Here is a 19,604-nt window from a genome sequence, read left to right as displayed (position 1 = left end):
TCCAGAATTCATGTACCTGCTATAGTCACTCCCTATAGATTTCCCCCTCTCTTATTTCAAGCAATTTGAGAGCATAGCGAAGTCTTTCATTTGGAATGGTAAGCGTCCCAGATTACATTTCAGTAAGCTGCCTAGGCCGATTGACAAAGGTGGGCTGGGCCTACCCAAGATTTTGTTTTATTATGCATTCGTCTCAGACATTTGGCTCATTGGTCGCTTCCACCTGAAAGAGACCCTCCCTGGTTTTGTATTGAACAGGAAATTCTTGCCCCTATTTTGCCATTGCAAAGCCTTTCTATCAATCTAACCGGAGAAGTTAAATTACACCCCATTATCTCGTATTTGCACTCGGTATGGACAAAAGTGTCGAGTGTTTAATTCGGATATTTATCTAAATGATGCCTTGAGTTTATGGCTGAACATATTTGGTTCAACATTTTGGGATCTCCAAATCTCAGTTTTTTAGATATCTACAGCTGCGCCATTTGCTCTGTACTATTTTTGGGAATAGCATAGACCCCCCTAAAGCAGCAGATACTATGAGAGTGGTGATTACTGCTTTTGGAAAAGGTCATGAGGCATCAATGTATTACTCCCTGTTAATTCAGAGTCTGGGGGACAGAGCCTCAACCACACACGAGATTATGGGAGAAATATTTAAATTTGGAATTGGAGGAGGGAGAGTGGGCTAGGGTACTAAAAAACGTCAAATCTGCATCTAGAGAAGCAAGGGTGCGCCTTATGCAATTCAAGATTTTTCATCGGTTCTATTGGACTCCCTCTAGATTGTATGGGCTTGGTCTTAAAGACACACTCACCTGCTGGCAATGCCAATCGGAGGATGGAGACATAACCCATGTCTTTTGGGGGTGTGTTGAGACCAGGAGTTTTGGTTGAAGGTTCAGAGTTTGGTGCGTGATGTATTGGGCACTCTGGTACTATTTTGCCCCATACTCTATATTTTGGGCGATGGGGCAGTCATCGATATTGAAAATAGACACATAAATAGTTGGGTCTTAATCAGTGTCATGATCCCCAGGCAGATAATTTTAAGGGGCTGGAGGTCGGCTGGAGCACCCTCTTTTCAGGAGTGGTGCTTAGAGATGGGAAGAGTGGTGGCCTTTGAAGAGGGTTCATTTAGAAGAATGGGGAAGTACAGCTTGTCTGTGGAGAAATGGGGCGGGTATATGTCATTTATGGATGTGTGATAAATGAACAAAACAAATACAAAATTTATTTATTTATTTTGTGTGTGTCTATCATTTATGACCACTGGGATGTTGTTGGGGCCAGGGTGTGATTGGGAGGGGGAAGTGTAATAGTGGGGGTTAATATTGATTCTGTGTATATATGTTTCATTTTTCTATGTTCATTTATGTGAATCAATAAAAAATTGTTAATCTGAAAAAGATTTGACAATTAACAAACTGTGCAGACAGATGCAAAATGCATTCTAGAACAAATTCAAGTGAGCTTTAGATATACAGTAAGTATTAAGTTATTATAAACTTATAAAGATATAAGTGAATATTTAGTGACTACAATGGCTATTTCTGGGTAGAATTGCAATCATAAGTAAAAATAAAAAAATAAAAAAAAAAAACACAAAAATTTACATTGAGGAATTTACTTCTTTCAACCACTCAATAAAACATAAATTTTTATTCTTTCCACCAACTGCTAAACAGCACACACATGTTTGTAGGATATCATAGGCAGTGAAATATACATCTATGCTGCCTTCTGTAACCAATCACATGAAGGCGTCTTAGTTGAAAGGATGTTAAACAACCATTGAATTCGGACATGCCTTGGTACCTTCGTATATTGCCTGCGAAGGCAGCACTCCAACATTCTCTTTCTTCCCTCTCTCTGTTGGATTGCAGGTGTGAGCAGTTGCTCGGGGTGAATGGTAATCTAAGGCAGGAGCTCATGTTACTGAAGAGAGACCATGGAGGTGCTGAGCAGTTTCACACGCTGCAGGATAGTCTGGACCGTCTTGTCCAGACTCTCATTCAGAGGTATGCAGGCCTCATCACCAGTTCCAAGAAAGACTCTTTAGGCTTTGTTCACTCTGCACATAAATCCCATTTGTTTATCAAATCTGATAAACCCTCACCCTCATGTTGTTCCAAACATATATGACTTTCTGCCATGCCATACAGGAGATGTTAGGCAAAATATAAGCCTCAGTCACCATTTACTTTCATTGCATCTTTTTTCCATACACGATTCCAAAAATCTGATTGTATTTCATAATGGTTTTTGCTGTTCAGACTATAAAAAAAAAAAAAAAAAAAATGATTTGAGTTGGATACACCAAAACCTCTTATTTTTGCTGCCAGTCCAAACAAGATTGCTCTGACAGGATCGTTAGGTGCCTTGCATCTTGGTTCTACTTTTATTTACATATATGTATTCATTTCCCCTGAACTCTTAAGAATGTTGTGTTGCCTCAGCTCTTAGCTATCATGCAATCACAACAGATGATCGTGCAAACATGATAAAATGGCAGTGCCTTTACTTCAATGGTTTGATCATCTGCTTTCTTTGTCTTGGCATCTCAGTTCATTGGTGGTAGATAAGCAGCCACCCCAGGTGATTAAAACTCAGTCCAAGTTCTGCACCACTGTGCGATGTCTGCTGGGAGAGAAGATGGCTCCTGGAAAACCTGTCATGTTGAAGGCTCAGATTATTACTGAAGCACAAGTGAAGAACATGGGTCAACAAGGGGTCGTACCTAAGTAAGAATGCTGCCTTCCTTAAATGCACACATTGTATATAATAGTCTCGCAGAACCAGAACATTAATATCCAATTTGGAGAACATGTCCAGGTCCCATATCCATTCTATGTATATACAGTTGAAGTCAGAAGTTTACATACACTTAGGTGGAAGTCATTAAAACAATTTTTTTAACCACCCCACAGATTTCATATTATCAAACTATAGTTTTGGCAAGTTGTTTAGGATATCTACTTTGTGCATGAAACGAGTAATTTTTCAAACAATTGTTTACAGACAGATTGTTTCACTTTTAATTGACTATATCACAATTCCAGTGGGTCAGAAGTTTACATACACTAAGTAAACTGTGCCTTTTAAGCAGCTTGTAAAATTCCAGAAAATGATGTCATGCCTTTAGGCAGTTAGCCAATTAGCTTCTGATAGGAGGTGTACTGAATTGGAGGTGTACCTGTGGATGTATTTTAAGGCCTACTTTCAAACTCTGTGCCTCTTTGCTTGACATCATGGTAAAATCAAAAGAAATCAGCCAAGACCTCAGAAAGAAATTGTGGACCTCCACAAGTCTGGTTTATCCTTGGGAGCAATTTCCAAACGTCTGAAGGTACCACATTCATCTGTACAAACAATAGTACACAAGTATAAACACCATGGGTCCATGCAGCCATCATACCGCTCAGGATGGAGACTCATTTTGTCTCCTAGAGATGATGTTGCGAAAAGTGCAGATCAGTCCCAGAACAACAGCAAATGACCTTGTGAAGATGCTGGAGGAAACAGGTAGACAAGTATCTATATCCACAGTAAAACAATTCCTATATTGACATAGCCTGAAAGGCTGCTCAGCAAGGAAGAAGCCACTTCTCCAAAACCGCCATAAAAAAGCCAGACTACAGTTTGCAAGTGCACATGGGGACAAAGATCTTACTTTTTGGAGACATGTCCTCTTGTCTGATAAAACAAAAATGTAACTGTTTGGCCATAATGACCATCATTAAGTTTGGAGGAAAAAGGATGAGGCTTGCGAGACGAAGAACACCATCCCAACCGTGAAGCATGGGGGTGGCAGCATCATGTTGTGGGGTGCTTTGCTGCAGGAGGGACTGGTGCACTTCACAAAATAGATTGCAGCATGAGGAAGGAAAATTATGTGGATATATTGAAGCAACATCTCAAGACATCAGCCAGGAAGTTAAAGCTCGGTCGCAAATGGGTCTTCCAAATGGACAATGATCCCAAGCATACCTCCAAAGTTGTGGCAAAATGGCTTAAGGACAACAAAGTCAAGGTATTGGAGTGGCCATCACAAAGCCCTGACCTCAATCCGATTGAAAATTTGTGGGCAGAACTGAAAAAGCGTGTGCGAGCAAGGAGGCCTACAAACCTGACTCAGTTACACCAGTTCTGTCTGTCTTATTGTGAGAAGCTTGTGGAAGGCTACCCAAAATGTGTGATCCAAGTTAAACAATTTAAAGGCAATGCTACCAAATACTAACAAAGTGTATGTAAACTTCTGACCCACTGGGAATGTGATGAAAGAAATAAAAGCTGAAATAAATAATTCTCTCTACTATTATTCTGACATTTTCACATTCTTAAAATAAAGTGTGTGTGTATATATATATATATATATATATATATATATATATATATATATGTATATTAATGTATGTATTGTATAAAGAACATGAACCTTTAGTTTGTAAGCATTATGTTTATTTTCATGAGAATTAAGCAAATTTTTACAGCCACACAATAATGTTACCATAATGCATCAATACATCTTATGTTTGAGTTTTTATACAATTCCCATTCTCTTTAAATAATTATTACTGTAATACAGCAATTTTTATTCTATTGTAAACTGATTACTTTGGGTTTTTTATTTAAATCAGCATAAAGGCAGTACAACAAGTAGTACTATTATTTTTTTTTAATTAATTTAATTATATTTATCACACATTATACATTTGCACATATACAGTGAAATTCTTTTTTTCACATATCCCAGCTAAGCTGGGGTCAGAGTGCAGGGTCAGCCATGATATAAATACTTACACTATTTACTGTATATCATCATTTTTTGCAAAAATGAAAAAGCTCTCTAATAATATTTGCTTGCAATCAATTTTGTTTCGTCAGGATACACTGTTACTTTTCAAAACTTGATCCGACACTGAATGCTCAAACAGCCTAATTTACACTTCAGAAAACTCCTGATGTTGTTTTAACAATGCAAAAAGCACTTTCCAATTTGCTTGAAGTGAAAATCAGTCCTCCTTTCCTGTATAATTAATCAATCGCATGATCATGCAGAACATCTTAGGTTTTTAAATCCATAAGGATCTCTTTCTCAACGGCAATACCAACAGTGATGACAGCGAACTCGTCAGCAAGATCTTGTGCTCTTCGCTTTCAAATTACGTACATCACTTAAAGCGTGATTGCGTCACTCAAGGCCAGCTAGAAGGCCTCGACCGGGACATATCCTAAAGATCACACCCACCAAGAACAAATAAATCAATCAGATTGGCTGATGAATCTGACAATCTGACTTTAGATGCCTATTCATTGCAGTGTTGAGGGATTCTGTGGAAATTCTGAAGGCCTGACGGGGTGGAGCTTAAACTCACGCGCTGCTTCGGCTAAGGAGCATGACTTTAGGCATGCGATTTGTGAAACAGTTATCACACTTTGCTTGTAAGCATCAAGGATTAAATTCTGATTGGATACATTTTTTTGTTTTTTGCTATTCGTTTGTAGATTAATTAAGAGTGGAATGCGACACAGGCAAAAAGGTCAATGAGAATGAAAGGATGAAAAAGTATTTATTTATTAGGCATGTTAGGTCAGCAGAGAAGGCTTTGCTGGCCCTGAGAAATCGCCACTGTACACAATACACACCAAAGAAAGTTTAACTAAACACATGACGCCAAAAATGCTGATGCTGAAACATTTTACATACAACTTTAGTGTCATCGTGTCGTAATATCACTTTTGTGTTTTTGGCGTATGATGAAATATGTCTATAAAAGCTGTCATATATGTTAAACACTTCACAGTCTTTTTTGCAGTGCTGCTATAAAGGTGGGCGTACACGGTGTGATTTATTTATTTATTTATTTATTTATTTTTGGCTGTCATGTGAGCTCCCGACCGATTTCTTCCAGTCAGGAGAGATCACGTGGTAATCGTGGGTACTCGTGTGGTCGCGGCTCGTATCGTGTGTGGGGGAATTATAAGCGGAGCCAAGAGGCTCACGACCTCCTGATAATTTTTACAAATGTTAAAAAAAATACGGGCCGATTTGGCGATCTACCTGAAGCTGACCAGTCAAGAGAAGGTGTTACAACTCACATGATCAATGTAAACTGAGTGTTCATGAAGCTTTTACCCATTTGGAGAAAATGGTCGTGTTAAAACTGTTTTCCCCATATTATTCATTACCACATTACTGGGAAGGATTCTACAGAAATGCCATGCTGTTCTCTGCTCTTCAAACAAATAATTTGCCATACGGGTTGCGAAAACAGTCTTTATCACTCAGATGGACAGTTTTCACATTTCCATCATGGTCTATTTTATTCGTCATACTTGCATTCGTTTCAGTTCTAGGGTTTCATTTAGGGGATATAGCATCTGTTATAATTGTATATGCACACGATAGTGGATATGTGATAGAAGTTTTTTTTGTTTTGTTTTTTTTACTCAAAGCTTCTGTCTAGTGAAACAAAGGACTTCTAGGTTGAAAGTTCTACCTGTCAATCAACCGCTGTGCTAATAAGATTTTACTACGTGCGGCTTTAAAGCGCATTTACATGGACGAGACCTCACGGATCTTCTTCAGAATGTCTGCTATCAACATGCAAGCAGTGACTCGGATGAGAAGGACGCAGCCTACATTTAAAGCTGAATAATACAGGAAGCCTATACTCCACTAAAATAACACTAATTGCCATGTTTGCGCTTAAATCAAATCCAAGTATAACCAACAGAAACGATACGTGAATTTTTCGCACTTTTTAATTTTGTACATTTTGTGCACTTTATTGTCATGCAGTAACTGGCAACAACACACTGACATTATGATCGATGTATGCAGTCATGAAATCACACAGCCTTCCTTCGAAATATGAATCTGTCAACTGATGGACAGCATTTGTAATAAGTATACTTTTTTTTTTTTTTTTTTAAATCGGCAGATGAGTTTTCAGCTAAAGCAGCCCCCATGTCAACCTTCTATTTTACTTCTAAATCGCAAGCTACGAGGAATTAAAGCAATGTCCTCATCTGGCTTTATGTCTTATAATGATAAATAGCACGAGAATCAATGCGATTTGCTCTGGAATTCGCCAGGTCTTAAAGTCGTGTCATGTCTTGTACGATTGCACCTGCATGGTTTTCAGATAAACTGACTTGTAACGTGTGCACAGGCTCACGACCTCCTGAATGTCAGAACTCGCACTGTGTATGCCCGGCCTAAGATATAAAAAGGAAGTGGAGGCACAACCAGATAAGCAAACAGAATCAGGGTTTCAGTTGAGCTGTTAAACATACTGACTGAGGCCATACAACACTTTTCAGGTCTAGAATAAACCTATAAAATATGTAAATGTTTTATGATCATTCTCTCTGTCTGTGTTTCTCCACTTAGTGAAAATGTAGGAGAACTTATCAACAGCACAGCCATCTTAGAACACAACACTGCCAGCAAGAGCACATGTGCAACCTTTAGGAACATGGTAGGTGACGGAGTGAAAAGTTGGATTCACCAAGTCCTGTTCCAAACTTCATTGAGTGTTGCTTTTTGCTTTATCTTGATTTTCATCTGGATTTTGATTATGTACAGTCCAAAATAAACCTCACCGGGTTGATACAAGACACCTTTGCTTTGTGTTGGGAAGTAGGATCCTGATAACCCTGTCTGGGTTTATTTTGTGATAAAGACAGACTGACAAATCATTATATTGCTAATTGCATGGCTACTTACCAAATAAATAAATGCCTGGGCAAGAAATACTGATGAGTTTAAATTATTATATTACGTGAGAAGTGACCATTAGTGCTCCTAAAGACATGAAACTAGCACAGATCAAATATGCAGTTTAGCAGTCATTATATAAAAAAATATTTGACTACAGAATGTCTCAACTGACCACTCAGTATAAAGTATTCCAGGATTTTGTTGTGTAATAAATTAGGTTAAATGGATTTGAAGAGAAAGTTTTATTACAAAGTCAAAGGTTACGTATCAGTTGCTCTAATCATGTTTTCCTCCTCTTCAGTCCATAAGGAAGATCAAACGAGCGGACAGGAAGGGCTCTGAATCAGTGACAGAGGAAAAGTTTGCTTTGCTGTTCACCACAGAAATAATCATCACAGGCTGTGAGAAACCTTTTGGCATTCAGGTGATTATCCCTTTACTTTTGCTGATCTAAATTAAAGCTGATGTGTGTAATTTTGTTTAATAATAATAATAATAATAATCATAATATTAAATTATTTTTCGTTAAAGTACTCTCCTGTCTCATCGTAATATGAAGAGACATCTATAAGTAAGTCATTTGTAGGTTAATTTCCTCGTAGATTGTTTCACTGCGGCACTTTCAAAACATTGCTCAGTTTGTTTGATCATCCCAACCAGCTATATAGGGTCAATCAATGCTGTGAGTTTGGGGCGGTACTATCAGTTTATTGACCAGTGGCGGAAGAAGGAGAGTGTTTTGAAATCCTGTTTGAAAACAATTGCTGTTTAGCAATACCGTGTGGTGACAAGTGACAGAAATTACATTTCACCTTGTACCTTAATGCAGTGGATCTTAGTTGTTTTAATCAACTATGAACTTGTGTATATTTTGCTATTATATTTGCTTTTTTTGTTTTTTTATATGTATGAAAGTGACGTAACTCTGTTTTATTCTGCTCTTAGACAATCACTCTTCCTGTGGTTGTAATTGTACATGGCAGTCAGGAAATCAATGCCATGGCAACTATCATATGGGACTGTGCCTTCTCAGAGCCTGTAAGTGTCACCCAGCACAGCATACAAAATGTTTTTTTTTCCTGTCGACGACCATCTACGATGTCTTGTGAACAAATAGAAAATTGCTTTGTGCTGTGCTGTTCTCAGAACAGGATACCGTTCGTTGTTCCGGAGCGAGTGCCCTGGAATCAGATGTGTGATGCTCTCAGCAGTAAATTCATGTCTGAGGTGCAGACGCAGCGTGGCTTGGACCGATATAACCTTCACTTTCTCGCCCAGAAGATCTTTGATCAACCAGACATCTCTGAAGACTTCAGCAACATGCCTGTGTCCTGGGCTCAGTTCAACAAGGTGCCACTTATGTGACTTTACTCGTATGTTACAGAGCATTGAATATGTTCGTGCATTAAAAGAATACTCCTGCTAACACTCAGTCAAGTCATTTTTTATTTGTATAGTGCTTTTCACAACACACTTCAATATCGTTTCAGAGCAGCATTACACAACATTATGCTGTAATGTCTAAGTCCCCATTGAGCAGTTTCATTGAAAAACTTTTGAAAATCATGCCTTAATGTTTTTGTATTTAGGCCTTCACTGAACAAGCAAAGGTGACTGGCAAGGAATGAAAAACTCCATAAGATTTTAGTTATTGGAGAGTGTGTGTGTGTGTGTGTGTGTGTGTGTGTCAGTCACAATAGCTAGTTGCAGTCCTCTAATCTGATGAGACAAGCAGCTTTCTGAGGGCGCTGATATTTTGTATTACAGCAATGGAATGTTTCATTGAGTGTTTTTCCATTTCAGAAATTAAAATTTTATTAAGGGGTAATATTTGCCTCCTGGAATTTATTCATTTTTAACCTTTTATAAGATTTTATATATATATATAAAAATAAAACACAAAGTTGTGTCCATTTATGTCAAATAATTTCAAAAACAATCAAATAATTTAAATTGTCATTTAAATAGTCAAAATACTATTTAAAATTTTGCCCCCACATTTTAAATATCTGATGCATTATTGTCTCTTTCAGTGGTATTTTTGCCCCAAGCTCTGGTTAATTTTTTTGACCCTGGTGTATGTACATGTACAACAAAACTGATAACTATTAAAAAATAAGCTCATTATAAAAACCTGACAACAAAGAAAATGTTGTTTACATGAAATGTAATAATCAACAGATGTTCTCCAATTTCTTAAAAGGTAACAAAACGTAAACAGACACATGGACACATTGAATAAGCTGGCAGAACACCAGTACAATATTTACATGCAGAGTGAAATCATGCAATGGTTGATCCTGCTTTGCCTTCTTTTCAAACCATTTTCGTTCTTTTGGCATTGACAGTTATGCTCTTACAGTATAAGCGCACAACAATTGCCCAGTAGACTTCCATTGTAAGTGCATTTCTGCACACACATTTTGTTTTATTTTTTGTTTTTACAAACTGTGTTACAAGCTAAAATTATTTTCTGGACAACATGCCACAGATGCTGTTGATTTGTGCTTGATCCTTGAGCCGTAGTATTCTTTTAATACACAAGTGTTAAAAATGGCCACATACAAAAATATTTCAGACATTCAGAACAGGTTTGAATGCTACATTTCACGTCTGTAAAAGCATGGGGTGTGTATTGGTGAATTGGATTGAGAGATTATCTCTGTGACTAACACAGGAAGTTCTGCCTGGTCGAAACTTCACCTTCTGGCAGTGGTTTGAGGGGGTGATGGATCTTACAAAGAAATGCCTAAAAGAGTATTGGAGTGAAGGGTACAGTAGTTATTACTTTATTTCCCCTTAACTTATGTTTACCTTTATTTAAAGTAACGATCGAGTCTTATGCATAGATAGAATACATTAATTTGTGATGGATCAGATAATAAGAGAATCTCATTGCCTCTGCAGATTGATCTTTGGTTTCATTGGGAAGCAACACCTCCATGTCATCCTGCAAAACAAACCCAATGGCACATTTCTTCTGCGCTTTAGTGATTCAGAGATTGGTGGCATCACCATTGCCTACGTAGGTCCCAGTGATAGTAAGTTTCAAGGCTTTATAATACATTGTATATAATGTTGAGATCACATGACTGACTGATTACTACTCATCTCGACAGCCCCTTATTATTGGACACTTTCGCTCACAGAATAATTAAATCTTGCTGAAACAATTGCTTTTGCATAATGCTATGTAGATATCAGTAAAATTCCAAGTCAACTGCCATATCCACCAGTGCAACAAACTAAAATTACTAAGTGCACCTATTAACATTATAGAGCAAACTATGTTAAATTAATTTTTATTTATGTGGATTTCTGTGGAGTATAGCTTTTGGAGTAAAGAAAGTTTAATTTACCTTACACAGATCAGCAATGAAGAAAATAAGTATCTAGATTTGCTCTTATTTTCTCTATAAGACAGGTTCAAATGTTTTGAACCCTGGGGAAAATTGAGACCTTGCAGTGAAAACTTTTGCTTTGTGTCATTGCTGTTTCTGCTCAGATGGAGGCAGGAAAATCCAGAACATTCAGCCCTTCACCAAGAAGGATCTGGACTCAGCTGGCCTCGGTGACCGCATAAGGGATATTAACTGCATCTCTCATGTGTATCCAGACCTACCAAAGAATGATGTATTTAAAAAATTCTTTACAGGCAAGTTAACTAGTAACTAAATTCTCAAAGACAGTGTTTGTTCATTAATACTCCAAATGTGACTTTTAGGGAAATATCAGGCTTTACTGAAATTACATTAAAAAGGACTAAACTAAGTAAAGTCGGTGATCATTAAAATAAACTAACACATTTTATGTGAGATATAAGAGAAACAGATCAAGAATTATGTGGCCATTTACATGCTCTGTTCTCTCCTGTCCTAAAACAGTGCCCACTCCCCCGCATCCTGATGGATACTTGCCCTTTAAACTAACAACAGTAGTCAACCCGTAAGTGCAATTATTTTTTTTATTTTTTTTTTAATTATTTTTTTTTGTGTAATTTGTATCACATGTATTTCAATGATTGTATAAACCAGTGGTTCTCAATTGGTTTTACTCCAGGACACAGATTTTACATCATGACCCAACACAGTACCAAAATTATATATCATACAGAAGTAAACAAATAGTAAAAACAAGTTTGATTTATTTAGCACCTCTCCAGAGCTCAAGGACACTTTACGTTCTCAAATTAGAATGTTTAAAGGAGAAAAAAGGAACAATATGAAATTTAACAATAAATATAGCTGCAAGCAGCAATGACAGGCCCAGGCACCATGGGTCCATTTCCACCTGGTGGCTTTCGGAAAACAATGCAAGGTGGACACATGCATTTGACATTATTCTAAAAAATTGAAGCAATTTGGGTAAATATTAGAGGACTATTTCAAAGTCTGTTAAAAGTGCCATACTTCCTGTTGTCAGTTGGTGGCGCTATGACTGTGACCCACAATAGCCACATCAATGCGATTTTAGCTGACATGACCAAACATACTGCTCAAGTTTGACCTAAATCTGTCAATGCACACAGAAGATATGAGACACTTCCTATTTCCCTTTTTCGCCATAAATTTATTGCCTCGCCATGGCTACACCATTCGAGATATCAAAAATACGTTCACAATTTAGCATCTACAATGTCTTGGCATCATGTTGACCAAATTTGGTGAGAATTGTATGAATCCTCTAGGAGGAGGACTTAAAAGTTCAGGGCCAGCAATTTTCAAAAAATGCACATTCAGTCAAAAATGGCTGACTTCCTATTGGGTGGAGCTTATGACTAAGTTTAAAAGTTGTCCGGCTTGATGAGAACAGTATATGTAGCAAGTTTGGTGATTGAGAAGAAACTGACCCCACCACTTTTGTCAAAAGGTGGCACTACAGAGCTCCCCAGCCACGCCCATGTGTTAACATTTGCCAAGGCCTAATGGTCGACAACTCTGTGTGTGCAAAATATCGTGAAAATTCAAGGATGCCAGATACCTCAAAAACATGTGAATGTGCATAAAAAGGAATAATGACATTTAATGCATTGCCATGGCAACAGTATTTAAGATATCAAGAATCCCTTAAGTCTTGATATTATTAAAAAAAAATGTAAGCAATTCAGGTAAACATAAGAGGGATATTTAAAAGTCTGTTAAAAGTGCCACACTTCCTTGCGCCAGTTGGTGGCGCTACAACCGTGACCCACAATAGCCACATCAATGTGATCAGCCTGCAAGGCCAAACATTTGGTTCAATTTTGATGTAAATCACACGATGCACTTAGAAGACATGAAACACTTCCCTTTTCCCATTTTTTGACATTAATTTATCACATTGCCATGGTAACACCGTTCGAAATATCAAAAATCCATTTGCAATTTAGCATCATCAATGTCTTGGCATGATGTTGCCCACATTTGTTACCTGTAACATAAAATCCCAAGGAGGAGTATTTCAAATTCCAGAGCATGCATTTTTCAAACAGTTCAAAATGTCCGACTTCCTGTTGGGTGGAGCTTATGACTATCAGTGCAAAAGTTGTCCAGCTTGATGAGATCTATATACTTACAAAGTTTAGTGACTGTAGCACAAAAGGGCAAAAGGGATGTGCTAGAGCCTTTGCACTTTCAGTGCTTGGGCCCTAATAATAATAATCCTTTTAGAAGAACAATAGGGCCTCCACACTTTCAGTGCTTGGGCCCTAATAATCCTTAGAAGAATAATTGGGCTTCCACAATTTCAGTGCTTGGGCCCTAATAACACAGAAGTACATAACTCAAGATCAGACAAAGAGCAGGAAACAGACATCAAGAAATTTCAATTATCATGAAAAGAAAGCGATAGAGATCAGCAGTTTCCAGGGGTAGAGCAGAAGTACAATGAGAACAGGTATGTTTTAAGACGTGACTTGACGGCAGAGATAGTAGTAGTGTTACAGAGGTTCTGAGGGAGTGAAGTGAGTTTAGGGACCCATAATGGAGAGATGGAAACATGGTACAATAAGTAAATCTGAATCGGATAAGCTAAGAGTGCGTACAGGGGTATAAGGATGAAGAAATTCAGAAAGATATGGAGGGGCAATGCCAATAAAGGCTTTATAGTTCAGGAGGAGGATTTTGTACTGTATACGGGATGTAACAGGTAGCCAGTGTAGGTTACTGTATACAGAATGTGGGTGATGTGTGAAGACCGTAAAGTGTGAGTGAGAACTAGCTGCTGAGTTTTGAATATGCTGTTGTCTATTGATTGTATTTGTAGGTAAACTGATTAAAAGGGCATTGCAGTAGTAAAGACGTGTGGTGATAAGCGTGGACTAGTGTTTTGGCATCCTTATGATTAATGATGTGGCGGAGGCATGATATGTTATGTAGATGAAATGCAGTCCTTAAAGCTGAAGTATTTAACTGTTTTCTGTGTTAAAATACTTTCTCATATCCCAACTTAATATGCAGAGACAAATATTAGTAAGCCATTCATAGGTTAATTTTCTCAAAAACTATAAGCACTGTTTTTCTGTGGCACTTTGAAAATTGCTCTGCTCCCACTTAGACTCGCCCCAGCAACGTTACTCAACCAATAGTGTGAGTTGGGGGTGAGACTATCTCTTTGTTTCACCAATGGCAGATGGGTGCATATTCAGAAAGCTGTTTTGAAAACCGTATATTTTTGCAATTCTGTTTGGTTTTGCTAGTGGCACGGAAATTACATACTTCAGCTTTAATTGTCCCTCAATAATCACGAATATGTTTTTTAAAAGATAATGGTGTACTGGCATCTTGGCATCTGCCTAATTTGGTTAACTTTTAACAAATTTGCACCCAAATGCCATAAAGTTTGATTGGGCAGAGACTTTGACGTCAAAAAAAAAAAAAAAGCTACGGGAAGTACTTTCTCCTTGCTTTTTAAAAGTGTAAGCTTATTTATACCAGTTGAGAACCACTGGTGTAAGCTGGTACATCAAGTGATTGTTGTTAGAGCACAAAAAGCCTTTATTTCACTTTGAAGTACCTTGAATCCTCTTATCCTATCATAAGTTTATATGTAACTCACTTTGCGTGTATAAAGAGAACCGTTTCTACATCAAGTAAGGATGTCAGAGAATGAATAAATGTCATGTTTTTAGCTTTAACAATGTACGTAGCATAAATGATTTCTGTTGTCTGTTTTAATGAACATGTTTTCTTTCATGTTCAGAGGAGACCATGGCTCCTCCACCTCCAGCATACCACCTCCGACTGAGCCCTCTCAGGATCTCTACTCAGTGGGCCCAACTTTCCACAACATGTATGTATTGTATTTGAACAATCACATCTACCTCTACAACCACAAACATGCACACTGTAACAATATAGCGTCTTTTACAAGTTGTTATTATGCAGAGAGTGAAATACCTTTCTTCTTCCACAGGAATCAGGATGTGTTCTCACCGTAAGTATAAAGAGTTTCTGATCATTCATGGTCTAAAAAGACAAGACTGTGAACTTTGGGAATTATGCAGAGAAGCATGTCTGTGCTAATGTAGAACATGTATGAATGGAGTTGCTTTTACTGTGATTACGGATGTGCCTATACTATGGATGAGCCATAGTATCCATTGTGCTTATGTTTGGCTGCAATGACTGTTTCACATCTCTGTACTGTTGTCATTTTGTTTTGCTCCCCAGACATCCCAGTCATTGTACACCCCCATATATGCCAGAGCATTCAATTTCTGTTCCAGGGCATCTGTATTCTTCACCTATGTGAGTCACAGCAATGTGTAATGTTTTCTGAGAATCCCTGGTATATAAGAATCACTAAAGGCTCAACATCACTTAATGTTAACACACTCACAATGTGGTTCTTTAATAATTTGCTATTTTGTTTTTTCATAGCATTAGAGGCACAAACCCCATTTTGTGAGAACTATTAGATATTTTAGATATCCTTTTGTCCAACATTAAATGAAAAGGAGCTTGATAGACACCTCAGATGTCTGTTTCACCTTCTCAATTGTATCCAACCATTAAAATTATACAACAGTGTCAAAATGATAAAAATCTATTAAATTAATATTCTCTTAATCCAATCAATCAATCAGCGTAATCACTGAGCACCCCTAAGAAGCTGAGTAATTAATACATGAGACTCCAATGGCTGACCATCCACTTTTACATGATGTGCTGACATTGCGGCCACACAGACTTTTAGGATAGAGGTTTCTCTATTGTTTTCTAGCAGAGGCTGCAGAAAACGTAATACCAGGGGTATGGAGCAGTGTTCTGGGGCCACTGCTTGTTCCCTATACCAATCAGAGAACAACTTCCACCGACAAGCATAGACTCTCCTGGTGGAGGGTGCTCAAGATTACACACATCTTGGTCACAGGCCTTCAAAAGTGGTTCTGGCTCCTCAAATGCCAAAGACACGGCTGCAGACAGTCTGGATCCGGATGCCAAATCTGACCTTCTAACTGGTGGAGGAGATCCTGCCTCCTTGGTAGGCTCCAGGGTTCCCCCTCGAGGTGCTTGTACAGTATTAGAAACAATGGCCTCCCGGGCCAATTCGGTGCCACTGGGAACAGCCTGTGGTGTCCCTTAAGGACTCTGCGAAGAGTCACCAGGATTAAGGGGGTCGGAGGAAAGGCATGGAGTAACAGGTCCGGCCAGGCATGAGCTAGCGCATCCTGATCTAGAGGGCTGGATTCCTCCATCAGGGAGAACCAGAGGGGGCAGTGGGTCGAGGACGCTGAGGCAAAGAGGTCCACCGCGGCTGAGCCAAACTGTTGCCAGATCATCTCTTCCACCTCCTGGTTGAGTCTCCACTCCCCTGAGGGAGGCTTGTGGTGTGACAGAAAATCCGCCACCAAATTTGACACACCTGGGAGGTGCATCGCTCTGATGCTCGTAAATCGAAGGAAGGACCAAGTCAGAAGTTCCTGTGCCACCCACAGGGATTGGCTGGACCTGGTGCACCCCTGATGTGTTGTCTGACCTGATAAGGACATGTCTGCTCTTCAGGAATGGCCCAAAGTGCCTCAAAGCTAGCAGCACTGCTCGCAGCTCTAGAATATTTATATTTTTGGAAGCTAGCTGGGGATTCCAGTGCCCCCTGACCGCTCTGTGCTGCCAGACCATTAAGCAAACACAGAAGTCAACACATCCACTTTCTTGTTTATAGGATCCTCCGTAGGCCTCTTGCCAGTGGAGGCACCCGCTGCTTCAGCTCTCTTGCATTTAGTAGTTGCTTTACGTGGTGGTAATAGTGACTCCCCAAGAGTTTTCCACCAACATTAACCTGGAAGTCCTCAGCTCCCAAGGCATGACGCTACCGTTCATGCAAGCATCCTCTGTGAGGCCCTGTCTCAGGTTCTCTAACCCCAAACAGGAGGGGCACCAGTCATGTCCATCTGTCTGGAGAGGGGCCATGCACATAGTGCAGGCATGAACTAATTGTTCCATGCTGACACGGACAGCATACTTTTGGAGGGCGAGCGGAAACAATCTGGCTGTCATTGCATCTCGGGCAATAAGCTGTACACTGTATATATAATATAATTGTATATCTATATACCAATGCTTATGCATACATACATACATACATTTCGGATGAGACGTTAAACCGAGGTCCTGACTCTTTGTGGACATTAAAAATCCCAGGGCACTTCTCATAAAGAGTAGGGGTATAACCCCAGTGTCCTGGCCAAATTCCCCCATTGGCCCTTATCTACCCCTAATAATCTCCATCCCTGAATTAGCTACATAACTCTACTCTCCTCTCCTCTCCACCAATAGCTAGTGTGTGGTGGGCGTTCTGGCAGACTATGGCTGCCGTCGCATCATCCAGGTGGATGCTGCACACTGGTGGTGGTTGAGGAGATTTCCCCCAATACTTTGTAAAGCGCTTTGAGTGCCTAGATAAGCGCTATATAAATGTAAGGAATTATACATACATATCTACATACAGTTGAAGTCATTATAACTCTTTTTTTTTTTTTTTTTTTTTTTTTTAACCACTCCACAGATTTCATATTAGCAAACTATAGTTTTGGCAAGTTGTGCATGACACAAGTAATTTTTCCAACAATTGTTTACAGACAGATAGTTTCACTTTTAATTGACTATATCGCAGTTCCAGTGGGTCAGAAGTCTACATACACTAAGTTAACTGTGCCTTTAAGCAGCTTGGAAAATTCCAGAAAATGATGTCAAGTCAATAGACAATTAGCTTCTGATAGGAGGTGTACTGAATTGGAGGTGTACCTGTGGATGTATTTTAAGGCCTACCTTCAAACTCAGTGCCTCTTTGCTTGACATCATTGGAAAATCAAAAGAAATCAGTCAAGACCTCAGAAAAAAATTGTGGACATCCACAAGTCTGGTTTATCCTTGGGAGCAATTTCCAAACATCTGAAGGTACCACGTTCATCTGTACAAACAATAGTACGCTAGTATAAACACCATGGGACCATGCAGCCATCATGCCGCTTAGGAAGGAGATGCATTCTGTCTCCTAGAGATGAACGTAGTTTGGTGCAAAAAGTACAAAGGACCTTGTGAAGATGCTGGAGGAAATGGGTAGACGGGTATCTATATCCACTGTAAAACAAGTCCTGTATCGACATAACCTGACAGGCTGCTCAGCAAGGAAGAAGCTACTGCTCCAAGATGGCCATATAAAAGCCAGACTACAGTTCGCAAGTGCACATGTGCACAAAGATATTACTTTTTGGAGAAATGTCCTCTGGTCTAATGAAACAAAAATTTAACTGTTTGGCCATAATGACCATCGTTATGTTTGGAGGAAAAAGGGTGAGGCTTGCAAGACGAAGAACACCATCCCAACCGTGAAGCATGGGGGTGGCAGCATCATGTTGTGGGGGTGCTTTGCTGCAGGAGGGACTGGTGCACTTCCCAAAATAGATGGCATCATGAGGAAGGAAAACTATGGATATATTGAAGCAAAATCTCAAGACATCAGCCAGGAAGTTGAAGCTCGGTCGCAAATGGGTCTTCCAAATGGAGAATGACCCCATGCATACCTCCAGAGTTGTGGCAAAATGGCTTAAGGACAACAAAGTCAAGGTATTGGAGTGGCCATCACAAAGCCCTGACCTCAATCCAATAGAAAATTTGTGGGCAGAACTGAAAAAGAGTGTGCAAGCAAGGAGGCCTACAAACCTGACTCAGTTACACCAGTTCTGTCTGGAGGAATGGGCCAAAATTCCAGCAACTTATTGTGAGAAGCTTGTGGAAGGCTACCCAAAATGTTTGACCCAAGTTAAACAATTTAAAGGCAATGCTACCAAATACTAACAAAGTGTAATTGAACTTCTGACCCACTGGGAATGTGATGAAAGAAATAAAAGCTGAAATAGACCATTCTCTCTACTATTATTCTGACATTTCACATTCTTAAAATAAAGTAGTGATCCTAACTGACCTAATATCAGGAATTGTGAAAAACTGAGTTTAAATGTATTTGGCTAAGGTGTATGTAAACTTCTGACTTCAACTGTATATAGTACTTATATATATTAGACAAGTTTGGGAGGGTTACTTTTGAAATATACTCCACTACAGATTACAGAATACATGCTGTAAAATGTAATTTGTAACTTATTCTGTTAGATTACTCAAGGTCAGTAATGTATTCTAAATACTTTTGATTACTTTTTCAGCACTGGTATTTTTTTTCACTTGTTTTGACTATAAAAACTCTTCTAGTACAGTTAGACAAAATACACATGTTAAAAATACATTCTCTGAAAAACCTAAATATCTTATGCAGTGTTGCTTCTAAAACAAGAGAAATCAAATTGATCTTGTTTTAGGGTTTTTAGATATTTTTACTGGAATGCAATAAAAATATTATCAAGAATATGATTTTTGCCCTAATATCAAAGGTCTTA

The 19,604-nt window shown here is 38.8% G+C and overlaps 1 protein-coding gene across 2 annotated transcripts in view; it reads left to right on the top strand.

The window, feature by feature from the left end:
- The window catches only part of LOC127419031 (signal transducer and activator of transcription 5B-like), a 46,337-nt gene that overhangs the window by 18,490 nt on the left and 8,243 nt on the right, over positions 1–19,604 (top strand). For both annotated transcript variants that reach the window (XM_051660060.1, XM_051660059.1), the window contains exons 8-20: positions 1,887–2,021; positions 2,568–2,744; positions 7,400–7,487; positions 8,031–8,153; positions 8,675–8,767; positions 8,876–9,079; positions 10,407–10,501; positions 10,637–10,770; positions 11,235–11,384; positions 11,614–11,674; positions 14,909–14,998; positions 15,122–15,142; positions 15,379–15,456. In XM_051660060.1, coding sequence (XP_051516020.1) covers positions 1,887–2,021; positions 2,568–2,744; positions 7,400–7,487; positions 8,031–8,153; positions 8,675–8,767; positions 8,876–9,079; positions 10,407–10,501; positions 10,637–10,770; positions 11,235–11,384; positions 11,614–11,674; positions 14,909–14,998; positions 15,122–15,142; positions 15,379–15,456 — 1,449 coding nt within the window. The remainder of the gene's footprint in view (positions 1–1,886; positions 2,022–2,567; positions 2,745–7,399; positions 7,488–8,030; positions 8,154–8,674; positions 8,768–8,875; positions 9,080–10,406; positions 10,502–10,636; positions 10,771–11,234; positions 11,385–11,613; positions 11,675–14,908; positions 14,999–15,121; positions 15,143–15,378; positions 15,457–19,604) is intronic.

This window comes from Myxocyprinus asiaticus, chromosome 28 (assembly GCF_019703515.2).
Source record: "Myxocyprinus asiaticus isolate MX2 ecotype Aquarium Trade chromosome 28, UBuf_Myxa_2, whole genome shotgun sequence".
Classification (NCBI taxonomy): Eukaryota; Metazoa; Chordata; class Actinopteri; order Cypriniformes; family Catostomidae; genus Myxocyprinus; species Myxocyprinus asiaticus.
The sequence above is the reverse complement of the archived record's forward strand: the minus strand, read 5'-3'. Positions and strand labels throughout refer to the sequence as shown.